Source organism: Delphinapterus leucas, chromosome 13 (genome assembly GCF_059928025.1).
Source record: "Delphinapterus leucas isolate spDelLeu-1000000601 "Yukka" chromosome 13, BTC_Dleu_Yukka2, whole genome shotgun sequence".
NCBI lineage: Eukaryota > Metazoa > Chordata > Mammalia > Artiodactyla > Monodontidae > Delphinapterus > Delphinapterus leucas.
Genome location: NC_143141.1, coordinates 94,202,925 through 94,214,310, shown reverse-complemented (window position 1 = coordinate 94,214,310; position 11,386 = coordinate 94,202,925). Strand labels below are relative to the sequence as shown.

Below are 11,386 nucleotides of genomic sequence, written 5' to 3'. Positions count from 1 at the left end.
GTGGCAGCTTGGATCAGAATCCTGCCTAGGTTTTGATCTGTTGAATCAGTCTGCGCCCTTGAGAAGTTACGAAATTCTCCAAGCATTCTGGCGCTCGTTTACTTCTTAAAAGAGAGAGTATGGCTGCTTTTGGAACCAGGCAGGTTTGGGTTCATACTCTTTCTTCTCCAGCAAATTAGTTCTCTGACCCGAGCAGGTACTAAATCTCTCCACACCTCAGCTACCTCACAGGTTAAAATGGTGATGCTGATAGACTGGCATGAGGCTAAGACGGAATAACCAAGGTGAGCGCTTCGTGCTCCTCCTGCTGAGGGTGCCCAGGACATGCGGCCTCCCTCCTGGGCTGTGCTGACCAGCTTCTTCCGGGGAGCTAGGCTCTCCCAGGAGCAGGGCTAACACCAGAGAAGCATCTAACCCTTCTTCATCCTCACCACATGACCTTTCCCACCAGACAGGAAACACTCTACCTAAGCCGCCCTAATTTAACGCAAGAGTGAAAATGCCAAACCCTTAACGCCGCGAACTTCGAGTTCTCATGTGCTCACAGTAGTTTTGGCATTAATTTCCTCAGGGTGGGAATTAAAGTGAAATCGAGAACTTGGCATGGAGACGTGTGTTAATCAAGGTGCCCTCTTAGGGTGTCCCATCTTCCCAGCTGGCTGGGGACTGAAGATTCTCCGAGGACACCAGGAAGTTCCCAGCAAACAGGGACAGCTGGTTTGCCCTGCTCACGTTCAGGCAGGGCTGGGAAGGAGCCTAGACAGACGCAGGGGCGTCCGCCTGCTGGAGGCTGGGGCGGTGGTACACGAGTGCTAACATCCCTTCCAGCTTTGAGGGTCTGTGGTCCCGGGTCCCTGCCCACCTCAGCAGATGCTGCGCGGACATCCTCTCTGGTGCCTGACGCACATCCGCAAGGAAGCGGCCTGAGAGCCCTCTGCTTGGCACTTCGCATGCACCCCTTTCCGGACTGTGGGTGCTGCAGTCCTGACTGCCAAGCAGAGGAGGCCCAGCCTGCACCCAGCTGTTTACCTCCAAGGGCATGTCCTCGACACGGGCTCAGAGGTCACCAGGGGAAACACCGCCCCTTCGTGAGAGCGGGCCTGCTCTGGCAGTCACCACTTCTTTGCTGTCTCGACTTCTTATTCTATTTGAAAAGAGGACTTCCTCTAAGAGCCAGGAAAGCCACACAGCCCTCCATCAACAACGTTCTGACTGGATACAGACCAAGCCCCGAGGCCCCATTTGGAACGCGTTCTATTCAGTTTTATTCAGTTTTATTCAGTTTAGACTTCACATGAATTTGAAGGGTGAAGGGCCTCCAGGGATTAAAATAAACCATTCGTAACTTGCATGTTTTATTTCCCAGTAGCTTGACTCTTTTTATATGATTTGGACTTTGGGTTCCATTTATGGTTCAGACACATTGGCCAATAAATAAAAACTACAAAGCGAAGGGTCGTATTGAAATCCGCGAGTCTGGCTCAGGGCGCCGCTCACTTCTGCCTGCTCCACTTTACTCCGCTTTATCCCCTCCCCCACCTTCCATCTGCGTGTTTCCCACGTCTGTCATCTAACTGCCGGCCTATCTGCCCTTTACTGAGTATCCGACCTTCCTCCTAGAACACACGCCGCTCATGGCAGGGCGCCTGGGGAGCCCCAGTGCCTACTGCGGTGCCTGGCTCCTCAATACATGAACGTGGGTGAATCTGCTTCCTGTCATCAGTGAGTTGTCCTTGATTATAGCCGCTACTGCTCAGGACCATGAGTGTTTCAACAGCAGGGTATGCATTTAGTGGATACCGTAATTTCCATTCTGGCACTTGTAGTAAGAGTCCTACGTAAGCTCAAAATTGAGTATCCCACAGGCTATATACTAAAGCCAAGGTTCCGGTCTTTCCATATCTGTTTCTGTGGCTTGGGTTCTCACTTTCTAAAGACATCAATATTCTGTTTTGACTTAAAGATGAATAGTTATCAATGGCTTAATACACTCTCCCCTTCAGAAAGCATTTCAATTTTAATGACAATTTTCAAGGAGATGACACAAAGATGACAATTGTAGGATTGGGGACATTGTAGCAGAGAAAATATTACTGGATAGGAGCGCACTGCCTGGTGTTTCTGTATTTTCTCCCCATGAACTGCTCCTACTTCCACGACCAGAGTTGTAAGCTCCTGGTTGAGAATTTGCTTTCCTTCTTGTTCGGTATTTCCAACCTGGAATATTTAACTATTATATAAATTAATTTATCTCATCACAGAAAACGCAAAGTTGAAACATCTAACCGCTGTGCATCACTTCATTGCTTCCGTCTTACCGAATTTTCAAAAAGGGAAACAGAAAGGTGAGAACTCACGTTTACCTGAAGGAAGACAATGACAGCTGCTGTTGGATTCTGTGATGGAAGCCACATAGCACGATGTCGGGACAGTTCTGAACAGTTACAATCAGAGGGTTTCTACAGTCCCCGGGGGCTTGTCCATGGTCTTCGTGGAAATACAGGGTAAACTATTCTCAAGAATCCTGTCTTTGGATGCTTATGTGGATTTGTGCATAAGCCACTGCAGGACTGTAAAAGAAGCTGGCCTGGCTTAGCCGGATCAGCTAGAGACTGGACTTCCCCACTGGCTCAGGCCTACATCTCCAGTACCAGCAGATACAGAGAGCAAACCTGCTGTACGTAGAGTTTGCCTTCACCAAGGAGTTAACTAACGGGAAAGGTTACAAACTATACTCTCATTTTTATCTTTGGACCCAGTTTACAATGATAATATTAATAAACCATGAAGGAAAGAAATTTAAACAAAAGACTGATGAAACAAAGAAAACCAACGTGCTAAACATTCAAACTGTTTTTATTGCATTCCATCTCCAGAGAGAACTGGAGACTTCGGACACCACATGGCTCTCCTGGGTCAAATTTTAGAATGCGCTCCTCATTTCTACTGATAATCTGCTGAGATGATATTAGGAAAAAAGGGAGAAAGCCAAAGATTTGAGTAATTATAATAAGCAGACTCTTGCTTCAGTTTTTTCACATTGTACAAATTCATAAAGTAATACTAAAAATGATAAAAAATACTTTATTTCTTTGATACAGAATATACAATATTGCACTCATGTCGCAAGTAGTGCACAGAAAACATGAACTCTATTCAGAAACAGCCGTAACAATTGTCTGGGCCTGATATCTTACGGAATCACCAACTACAGCACTGCGCCTTTAACCCACTGAAAAGGGCAACGTTTGATAAATCCTTCTTTGTATTCCAGTGTCAGTGACCAGCAGTTTAGAAACTATATGCATCAGTATATAGTGAGGAAACTTTCCAGTTACATAAATACCTTTCACTCTGAGGCATTGCTGATCTGTACCCATGTATTAATGAAATAGATACTATCAAGATATTTTCCATGCTGTATCCATAATTTTTTCTCTCCATCGTGCTTAATCATATTATCTGAGAAGCTATTCTTTTGTGAACAAAAGAAACTATTTTGCAGCAATAGTGAAAAGCAATTACAAGCTTTTTCATTCAGATTGAGCTACACAGTTTGATTTTCTCAAAGTCACTCAGCAAATTGGGGTAATTCAGTGAGGAAAGGACCTCTGGCCTCCAACCACACCCTCAGGCCCGGAGCTTAGGCATGAATCTGAACGGACAAGAGGGAGCGTTAACCCATCCTGCTGGGGTCTGGGGATACCCTGTTCCTGACAGCTCCTTCCAGGAGTCGCCTCCACTGAAGTGCAAATGCTTCTCAAAGATCTTGGTGCTTTTAAATGGTAACCAATTTGTTTTTCTCTTTTTCACCTATTACATGGATGGTAGAGTCCGCACCATTCTGATCTCAGATAAATCTGAGCTAGGTTTCGGTTCATCCTATTCTGACAATAGAAAGGCACATAACAATTTTACTTAAAGCATTCACATATAAAATTAATGGAACCTGTAAACAAGGGAACTGCATATATGAAAAGGTCCTTTAAAGAAAACCCCTCTCATCTTTGACATTATCTTTAAACTAAGTGTAATCCAGTGAACAGCAGAACAGCAGCATTTTTAAAAAAACAACAGGGAAACATTTCTTAGAGCAGGGAATCTTTGTCTTTCTAGAGACTACATTGACAGAGGTACAATCCATCAGCCAACAGAGCCTCCCCAAATGCGCATCTGTGTTTTACCTAAAAACAAATCCCTAGAGTACAGAGCACTTTATAGAGTAGTGAACACTCTGCTTACAGTCAAATTTGGAAATTCAATTAAACAACATACAAAGAGATAGTCAAGGAGAGAATGATTTAAAATTATCCTGATAAAAACTAAAACCATACGAAGTATAGGAAAACTATCTGAAGACCAATAACTATGTAAAAATAAATATTTAAGTAATTCAAGGACATATTCTCACAGTAAAACAGTTACAAAAATAGAATACAATATTAAACAAATACATGAATATATCAAAATTGGTTTATAAAATATTTTACCACTGAGAAAACTATTTCTCTTCCCTCCCGATTCTTCTAATAATTTTATTCTTGAAGGGACATATTTTGACAAAACATTGTAAGCTTTGACCAGGTGACAAATTTTCTTTGGGTTGTCATCATCGATACAAAATTCCTCTCAGAAGTTTCTGAATCTAAAATCTATTTACTCTGAGTGCCATGAGCTGGTTCAGATTTAGGGTCACAGTAACTCCTTATGGACACCCAGAGGCTAACCCTTGTCTCAAACACACCCTTTTCAGAGAAGGGTGAAGTGTTGCCAAGTTTGGAATGATTGCCTGATAGGTGGGTGTGTGAATTAGACCAGAGAGCAGGGCACATCACTTGTCATGAGTCCATGTTCTGTCTAAACCGAGGCTTTTTATCCTTTTGGAAGCTGGGAACAAGAGAACCATGGAGGCCCATATTCTAAACGGTGCTGCAGAAGAGGACCACTGCTGTTGATCTGAAGGAAGGAAGCTCCAATATTCTTCTGCCAACTCTCAAGGAACTGTCCAGGTACAAGAAAAGGTTTCCTAGCAGTATTTCAGCTCTTTATCTTTTACTGGTACCTCTGCATGTCTACAACCCAACAGGAGTGATGTTCACAGAATGACCTTGCAGCTCTCAAGTGGTTTTAAAAGTGCTTTCTGATTCATTTCATAAGATGATCAGTTGCACAGTTTGGGAATTCACTGTAGTTTACGGTGCAGTGGTGCTTAGAAATTGAGGTCTACATGTGAGTATGCAAGTGTGAGCATGTGTTTGCTCTTTGTTAGCCATAGTATTTGTGTAGAATATAACTTCTTATGATCACAGAACTTTGATTTAAATGGTGCCAATCCACCCAATATGATTGAAGAAGTAAATACCGTGGCATTCGTGTTTGCTTTTCATGCTCTTTGCCTTTTTTTCTTTTTAAAATTAATTTAGATATCATCAAAATGTATAATTGTACCTCTTTGTCAGCAAGCCACTCAAAAAAATGCCCTTGAAAATATTTCCAAGCAGTTTTTCCCTCTTCTGCTGCTCTCTGGAAGCAAGGATAGGTCCACCTAACACAAGAAAATATCTTCCAGAGCTACAGCTGTGTCATAACAGTTATAACTCAGCTAATTTCCAAGCTCTATGTTCCCATCTTCTCCATAGCACTTCAAACCTTCTGAAACTGCTTAGGCTTCTTCAATGGTGTGCTTTATTCCTGGGAAAACAGCAATCATATGGACACCTGGGTACACTGGACAAAACCTGGCAGCGAGGATGTCCCAATCAACCAGACGTACTTCAAGGAGTCCCCACTATCGGGAAGGCTTGCTTCCTGAGGAGTAAGGAAAAAGCTGTCAATCAACACCATTCTAGGCAAAAGTTATAAAGCCAAGCATTGAACTACAAAGTCTGGTCCCTGCAGTTTTTGGTTTTGTGATATTTTCTGCATTTTAAACATCTCCTTGGCACATTTTAAATTTTGAAAAGAAATCAGTGGCAAAAGCAGCTATCATCTGGTTTCTCTGCATCCATCTCCCTGCAGGCCTTTTTCTGGGGAAGTAAAGAAAAATTTCTTTGAATGTTGATTGGTAAGGCCAGTGCCCACTAGCACAGAGCTGGACAACAAAACAGAACACAAAGCAAGCAGTACAAATAAATTTTTAGAGGCAAACAGATTCTTTGCTTTCAAACTCAAATCTCTCTAAAAGGCCCAGGGGCTGGCCTGAAGACAGAGTAGGTAGCCTTATTACAGCTCAAGCCACTAGCTTACCTAAAATGCACTCTTAGTTGGTGACTACAGAGCTTCCCAGCTAGTCAAAAAAGAAAGAAGCAGAAATTCAGGAGTGTCCCAGTTTGTTTGCGCGATCTCCCCACGGCATCTTTGCAGATGGTGAGACAGTTCTACCCCCTAGCTTTCAGTTGCCCCACATCTATCAAATGTGAAGAGAGCTGGCAATGTTTGAGATTTTTGCCTTAAAACCGAACAATGTTTAGCCCTAATTAATTCAAAGGGCAAGTTACCATTCTAACAATTTTAAAATCAGTAACATTTATTTGGGCAAAAGATAGAAAACCAGAAACCTAAATTTTGGCAGGCCTATCATTTTAATGAATTGAATGACAGGAAGATGATTGAACACCAGTAGACAGAAGAGCAGTTTTCAGGAATTATACACTGGGAAACAGAATACCAAAATTATCCACATGTAACTATCTATCACTAATGGATCCCAGCGGGACCGCATGCAGATTCTACAAGTCATTCTCCAGCTCTGACATTCTCAGTTTTGGAAGGCAAATATTTTTACTCCATGGGGTAATAAATTTGTGAACCTTTTATTTAATTCTGGATGGGATATTTTTATTTTACTTTATAATGTCTCTATCTAGCAAGGGGACAAAAGCCTCCATATAAAATGTTTTCTGTTTTCACTTAGAAAGCATATATTTGTTCATCTCAAATTTTCTGAATTTTCATGAAATCTTAAAATGAATCCGTACGGACTCCAACACAAATGTCCTGATAAACTAGAGAAAAATTACACCTTGTAGTCTTGCTTCCACAGCTTCCAGAAGTTATGGAATTAATCTCGGCCAAGTAATCCTGTGGGAAAAGGTCAGCTGCATTTTGTTCAAGCTGCCAGAGACCCTCACCAATGAAGGCGAAGGGTCTAAGCGCTCTCCTGGCTCTTCTTCAGAGGGGGCTTCGCGTCTGCGAATGCCAAGTTGAGGGGCCGTGATCATGGGCAGACATCGTCCCAGTCCCAGTGGAGCTGGAGAAAGGACATGCATTTCTTCCTCACAGTTCTCCGAGCAGCCAGCCCTTAGGTGTCCTGGGTGGAAGTTCAAATAACCTGAGCTGTTTTGGGTCTAGGAGAGTGAATTTGTAGAGAAAATCTTTACAGTGCTGGTGATTGCCAATGACATACAGAAAATTGGGCAGGTTCCGTGTCAATTCCATCTCCCTTCTCTGAGCAGTAATATGACACAGCTCAGGATACAGGTGACACCCGTCCCCCACTTGAACAAACAGGGTTATGTAGAGGGAGGGAGAGGGTGAGTGAGTAAACCTCTGTTCTTCTGCAGAGGCTCACCCTGGGCAGTTTCCTAAACCTGTGTCACTTTCCCTCTTGCCTCAACTACTTCTCTGTCATAAAAGTGAAAGTTCTTACAGGCTAACCAACCTTCTTAAATCTTTCACAGACTCAGACCTAAACGGAAAGCTTATTTGGACAGTTACTTCATGGGCTGAATCCTAAACCCCTCAGACTTTCACACTGGGGCACTGTGGGTGAGCGCGGGGCGGGGTCTTGATGGATCAGAGGAGAATGCTTTTATTTTTTTGGTGTCAGGCTTTATTTTGGTGTGTTTGTGCACCATTGTGTTACGTCAGCACTATTTGCACCACCAATTTCACCTACACTCTTTGCATAAAGTACAGTGCACTCTGGCCACTTGGAAGGAGCTTATTTGTAAGTTTACTTTTTACATACTACAATAGACGACAGTTTTTTTGTTTTCCTTTTCTGGGTTTCAATCGTGCAACACAGACATACAGATTACTGACTATGTGGAATCATAAGGCGTAGAGGCTGGAAAGCATCTGCTATCTGCCTTCGTTTTACGGACAATGGGAGCCTAAGCTAGAAGTGCGGGAGTGGTTGCTACCAGAAGCACTCCCCACTCCCCACTGAGGGCTCCATCCTACACAACATCCCTCTGGGACATGCTGGCCTCTGCAGCTTCCTTCCTCCACATCAGGGTGTTCATGGCCAACCCTAACCCTGGCCAGCATTCACTCATCTCAGTTCCCAACACAACCGGTGAAAAGTACAAGTTAATGTGTGTTTTTAGTTTAAATTCTGACTGCCTATATACATTCCTTGGGGATTCAGGCTAGTGGAAATGCAATAATCCTCAATGAACTACAAGGGAGCACTTAAGTCATGACCCTTCTGAGTTCAAGAGAAACAATGAACTCCTCTGTTTTTGCGAATTGTCACAACCGTACCAAGACCATGGCCACTAGGGGAAGTCAGGCTTTTTCCAGGCCTCAGACACAGGTGAGCTGTGTGCATCATGTCTGTGGCAGACTCCCCACCACGCTGAAGACTGATACTGTGTGTTCAATTAGTCATCTCAACGGCAGAAAAAATACTTCCACCACGTGAATTTCACAAACACCTGTAGCAGGTTGTCAGTGCAGGGTCAGAGAAAACAAGATGTTGCAATGTTTAAAATCTTGGCTCCCAAAGAGAACCCTGAAAAGGTACCTTCCCGTCTCTCTTCACCAGCCCCGGAAGTGCCCTCTCCACAGAGCTGACAGTGAGGATAAGCATTCCTTAGTTCCTCAGGGAAAAAGAACTTCTTGCGATCAACCCTGAGTTACTGACGTCCAAGGGGAAGAAGTTTACCTCCCAAATTATCATCAGAGGCAAATAAAATACAGAATCACTGCCAAGCAGAACTCTAATACGCTAGTTACGATCTCGTCCAGCTCCCAATTCAACAAACTGAAGCTCCTTCTTGTGAACTAAGCTGCTGCAGCGGCTCTCCGCAGGAAGGTCTCGAAACAATTTGAACAAACTTTAGCCAAATAAAGATCTCTGCAGCTAAATGAATGTCAAACTGCTGACAAGATCCTGTAGAGAAGTTCTCCTCCCTCCCACTTGGGTAAAGGCCTCCAGGAAGTGCAGAGCCTTCCTTTCTGCTGGAGGGGAGATGGCAGCCCCACCCCAAGGCCACAGGCTGACCGGTCAACTCACATCAAAGCTCTGGATGCCCACAGGAACTGGGGCTCTCAGGCTATGTTCAAATCAGGATAACTGCTGAGGTGTAAAACCACTTCCTAACTGAGCATTTATAATCCCAATTTCTCCACTTTTCACAATAATAGACCAACTGGGATGGTGTTACCTTTCCAGGCAGCCAGAAACCGCACACTCAAAAGAACTGGTGCAGGCCCTGCGGGGACCTGGCCTGGCGGCCCTTCTGCTCTTCAGCAGCGGCCACTCTGACGCGGGAGCCTCTGCGTCTCTATCGCTAGGGTCCCTCGCTACTTGAGAAGGCTGGATCTACCCGGCTCGATCACTCCCCAAGCCCTCACAGGCACGCCACACACACCCCTCCCGGCTTCTCTGGACGCAAACCTCTGTCCGGGTCTCCCGGGGCGCAGCGGTCACGCCGGGCCCTGCAGCCCCTGGCCGGGGGTCTCCTTGGCCTTCTTACAGGTGTACAGCCACTTGATGATGCGGGCGTTCCTCTCGACCACCGAGGTGGTGCTGGGCACCTGCTCCGTGAGCTCTTCCTCCTGCAGCCCCTCGTCGCCGCCGCTGTGCCGGGAGAAGCCGCTGTCGGAGGTGGCGACGCTCACGCTGCGGACCTTGAGGGCGACGACGTCCGACCCGGCGGCGAAGTTCTCCCGCCCGAGCGCCTCCACCACCTCGGGCTCCAGGCCGCAGTACTGGAAGAAGGTGTCAAATTCGGCCAAGGACGCGGAGTAGCGCGAGCTGAGGTCGGACTGCGAGCGCTGCAGCCCCCGGTGCCTCGCCCCGAGCAGCTCCGGACCCCGGGGCGCAGCCGGAACTCTGGAGGGCGCCCTGACCGGCGGGGCGGGAGCCGGGGGCGCGGAGGGCCCTGGCACCGCGGGAGCCGCGACGGGGCCGGGTTCGGTCGGGGAGGCCTCCTGGGCCCCGGCCCCGCCCTCCTCTCCCACCCGGGACGTGCCGGGGGATCCCAGCGTCTTGTCCTTGCCCGGCCCCGGGAAGAGCTTCTTCACCAGGCCTCCCCTGGGGCTGTCGGCTCCCGACCCTCGGACGAACTCGCATTTCTGTCGGTAGATAACCAGCGAGTCCGGCCTCAGCGGCTTCCGCGCTATGGCCCTGCGCGCCACCGCACCGGGGACGCGCGCCGGGGGCCGAGGGTCGCCCGCCTGCCCTTCGCTCGCCCCGGGGCCGCTGTCCTCGCAAGCCGGGCCTGGGCCGGCTCCCGGCGGGCCCCGCACGTACTTGGAGCGGTCGGCTGCCAGCCTTTCCACCGCGCTCCTGCGCGTCGGCCCCGCCGGGTCCCGGGCCCGGGTGGCCCCGGAGTCCCGGGACAGGAGGCGCTCGCTCGGGGGCGCGTCCAGGGCTGGCAGGGCGCGCATCCTCGGGGTTCGACAAACTGCGGAAACGCGCTGCGGCCGCGGCGCCCGTCAGGCCGCCAGCCAATTCCGAAGTCCGCGAGGGGTGTGGAGCGGCTCCGCAGTTCCCGCCGGCCAGTCGGGAGCCTGGGCGAACCCGAGTCCGCGCGGATTGGCTAGTTGCCTGGGTCCCCGCCCCGCCGGCTCCTCCCCGCCTGTTCCCGCCCCCGCCCCTCACCTCGCGCCTGGTTCCCGGTTCCCGCCCCCGCCCACACTGGCTCCGGGCAGCCAGTAGCCTGGAGGACTGCGGGCTGACCTGCCCCCAGCGGGCTGCGCGCGGAGCCCGGCGCTCCGGAGCTGGGAGGGCCAGTCTGCGCCACAGGGCAGAGGAACGGGGAGGGGTCGAGTTGGTTCAGATCCAGGTATCCACCGCCTCCTCCCTGCCTGGGAGTGCCTCGGGTCCCCGTTGGACGCTGGCATTTCCGGACTGGGGGAGGGCAGAGCGGCTCACGGCCCCCCCCCACCCCGGCAGGTGTCTCGTGTCCTTTGAATTCTTAAAGTGACCTCAGCGTGTTTGGAAACTTAGGACTCTTTAATTTCCTAAATCTCTACCTGAGCACTACTCTTAACTGTCAGAAAGAAAAGTCTATAAACAAGGAAAGGAAACGCGTCGCAGAACAGGTCCGTCTACGTGTTAGGTAGAAAGAACCCAGGAACCGGGTAGGGACCTGGACTGCGTCCAGACTCCGCCAGGCGGCTTACGGGGGGCCTAACCAGACCGGAGCACCTG

The 11,386-nt window shown here is 48.3% G+C and overlaps 1 protein-coding gene across 2 annotated transcripts; it reads right to left on the bottom strand.

Moving 5' to 3' along the window:
- Positions 1-3,068: 3,068 nt before the first annotated feature.
- Positions 3,069-10,708, bottom strand: FAM110C (family with sequence similarity 110 member C). Of its 2 annotated transcripts, none has more exons than XM_022561486.3 (2): positions 9,626-10,708; positions 3,069-5,808 (listed from the first exon to the last, which is right to left on the bottom strand). In XM_022561486.3, the coding sequence occupies exon 1, from the start codon at positions 10,618-10,620 to the stop codon at positions 9,655-9,657; it is 966 nt and encodes a 321-aa protein (XP_022417194.2). In that variant the 5' UTR covers positions 10,621-10,708; the 3' UTR covers positions 3,069-5,808; positions 9,626-9,654. The 2 variants fall into 2 exon arrangements, with proteins under 2 accessions (XP_022417194.2, XP_089750320.1); XM_089894194.1 differs by lacking the exon at positions 3,069-5,808 and adding an exon at positions 5,817-6,026.
- Between the last annotated feature and the right edge of the window lie 678 nt (positions 10,709-11,386).

Bases quoted from the DNA above. Each gene is read 5' to 3' on its own strand.
- FAM110C (XM_022561486.3), bottom strand. From the start codon at position 10,620: ATGCGCGCCCTGCCAGCCCTGGACGCGCCCCCGAGCGAGCGCCTCCTG.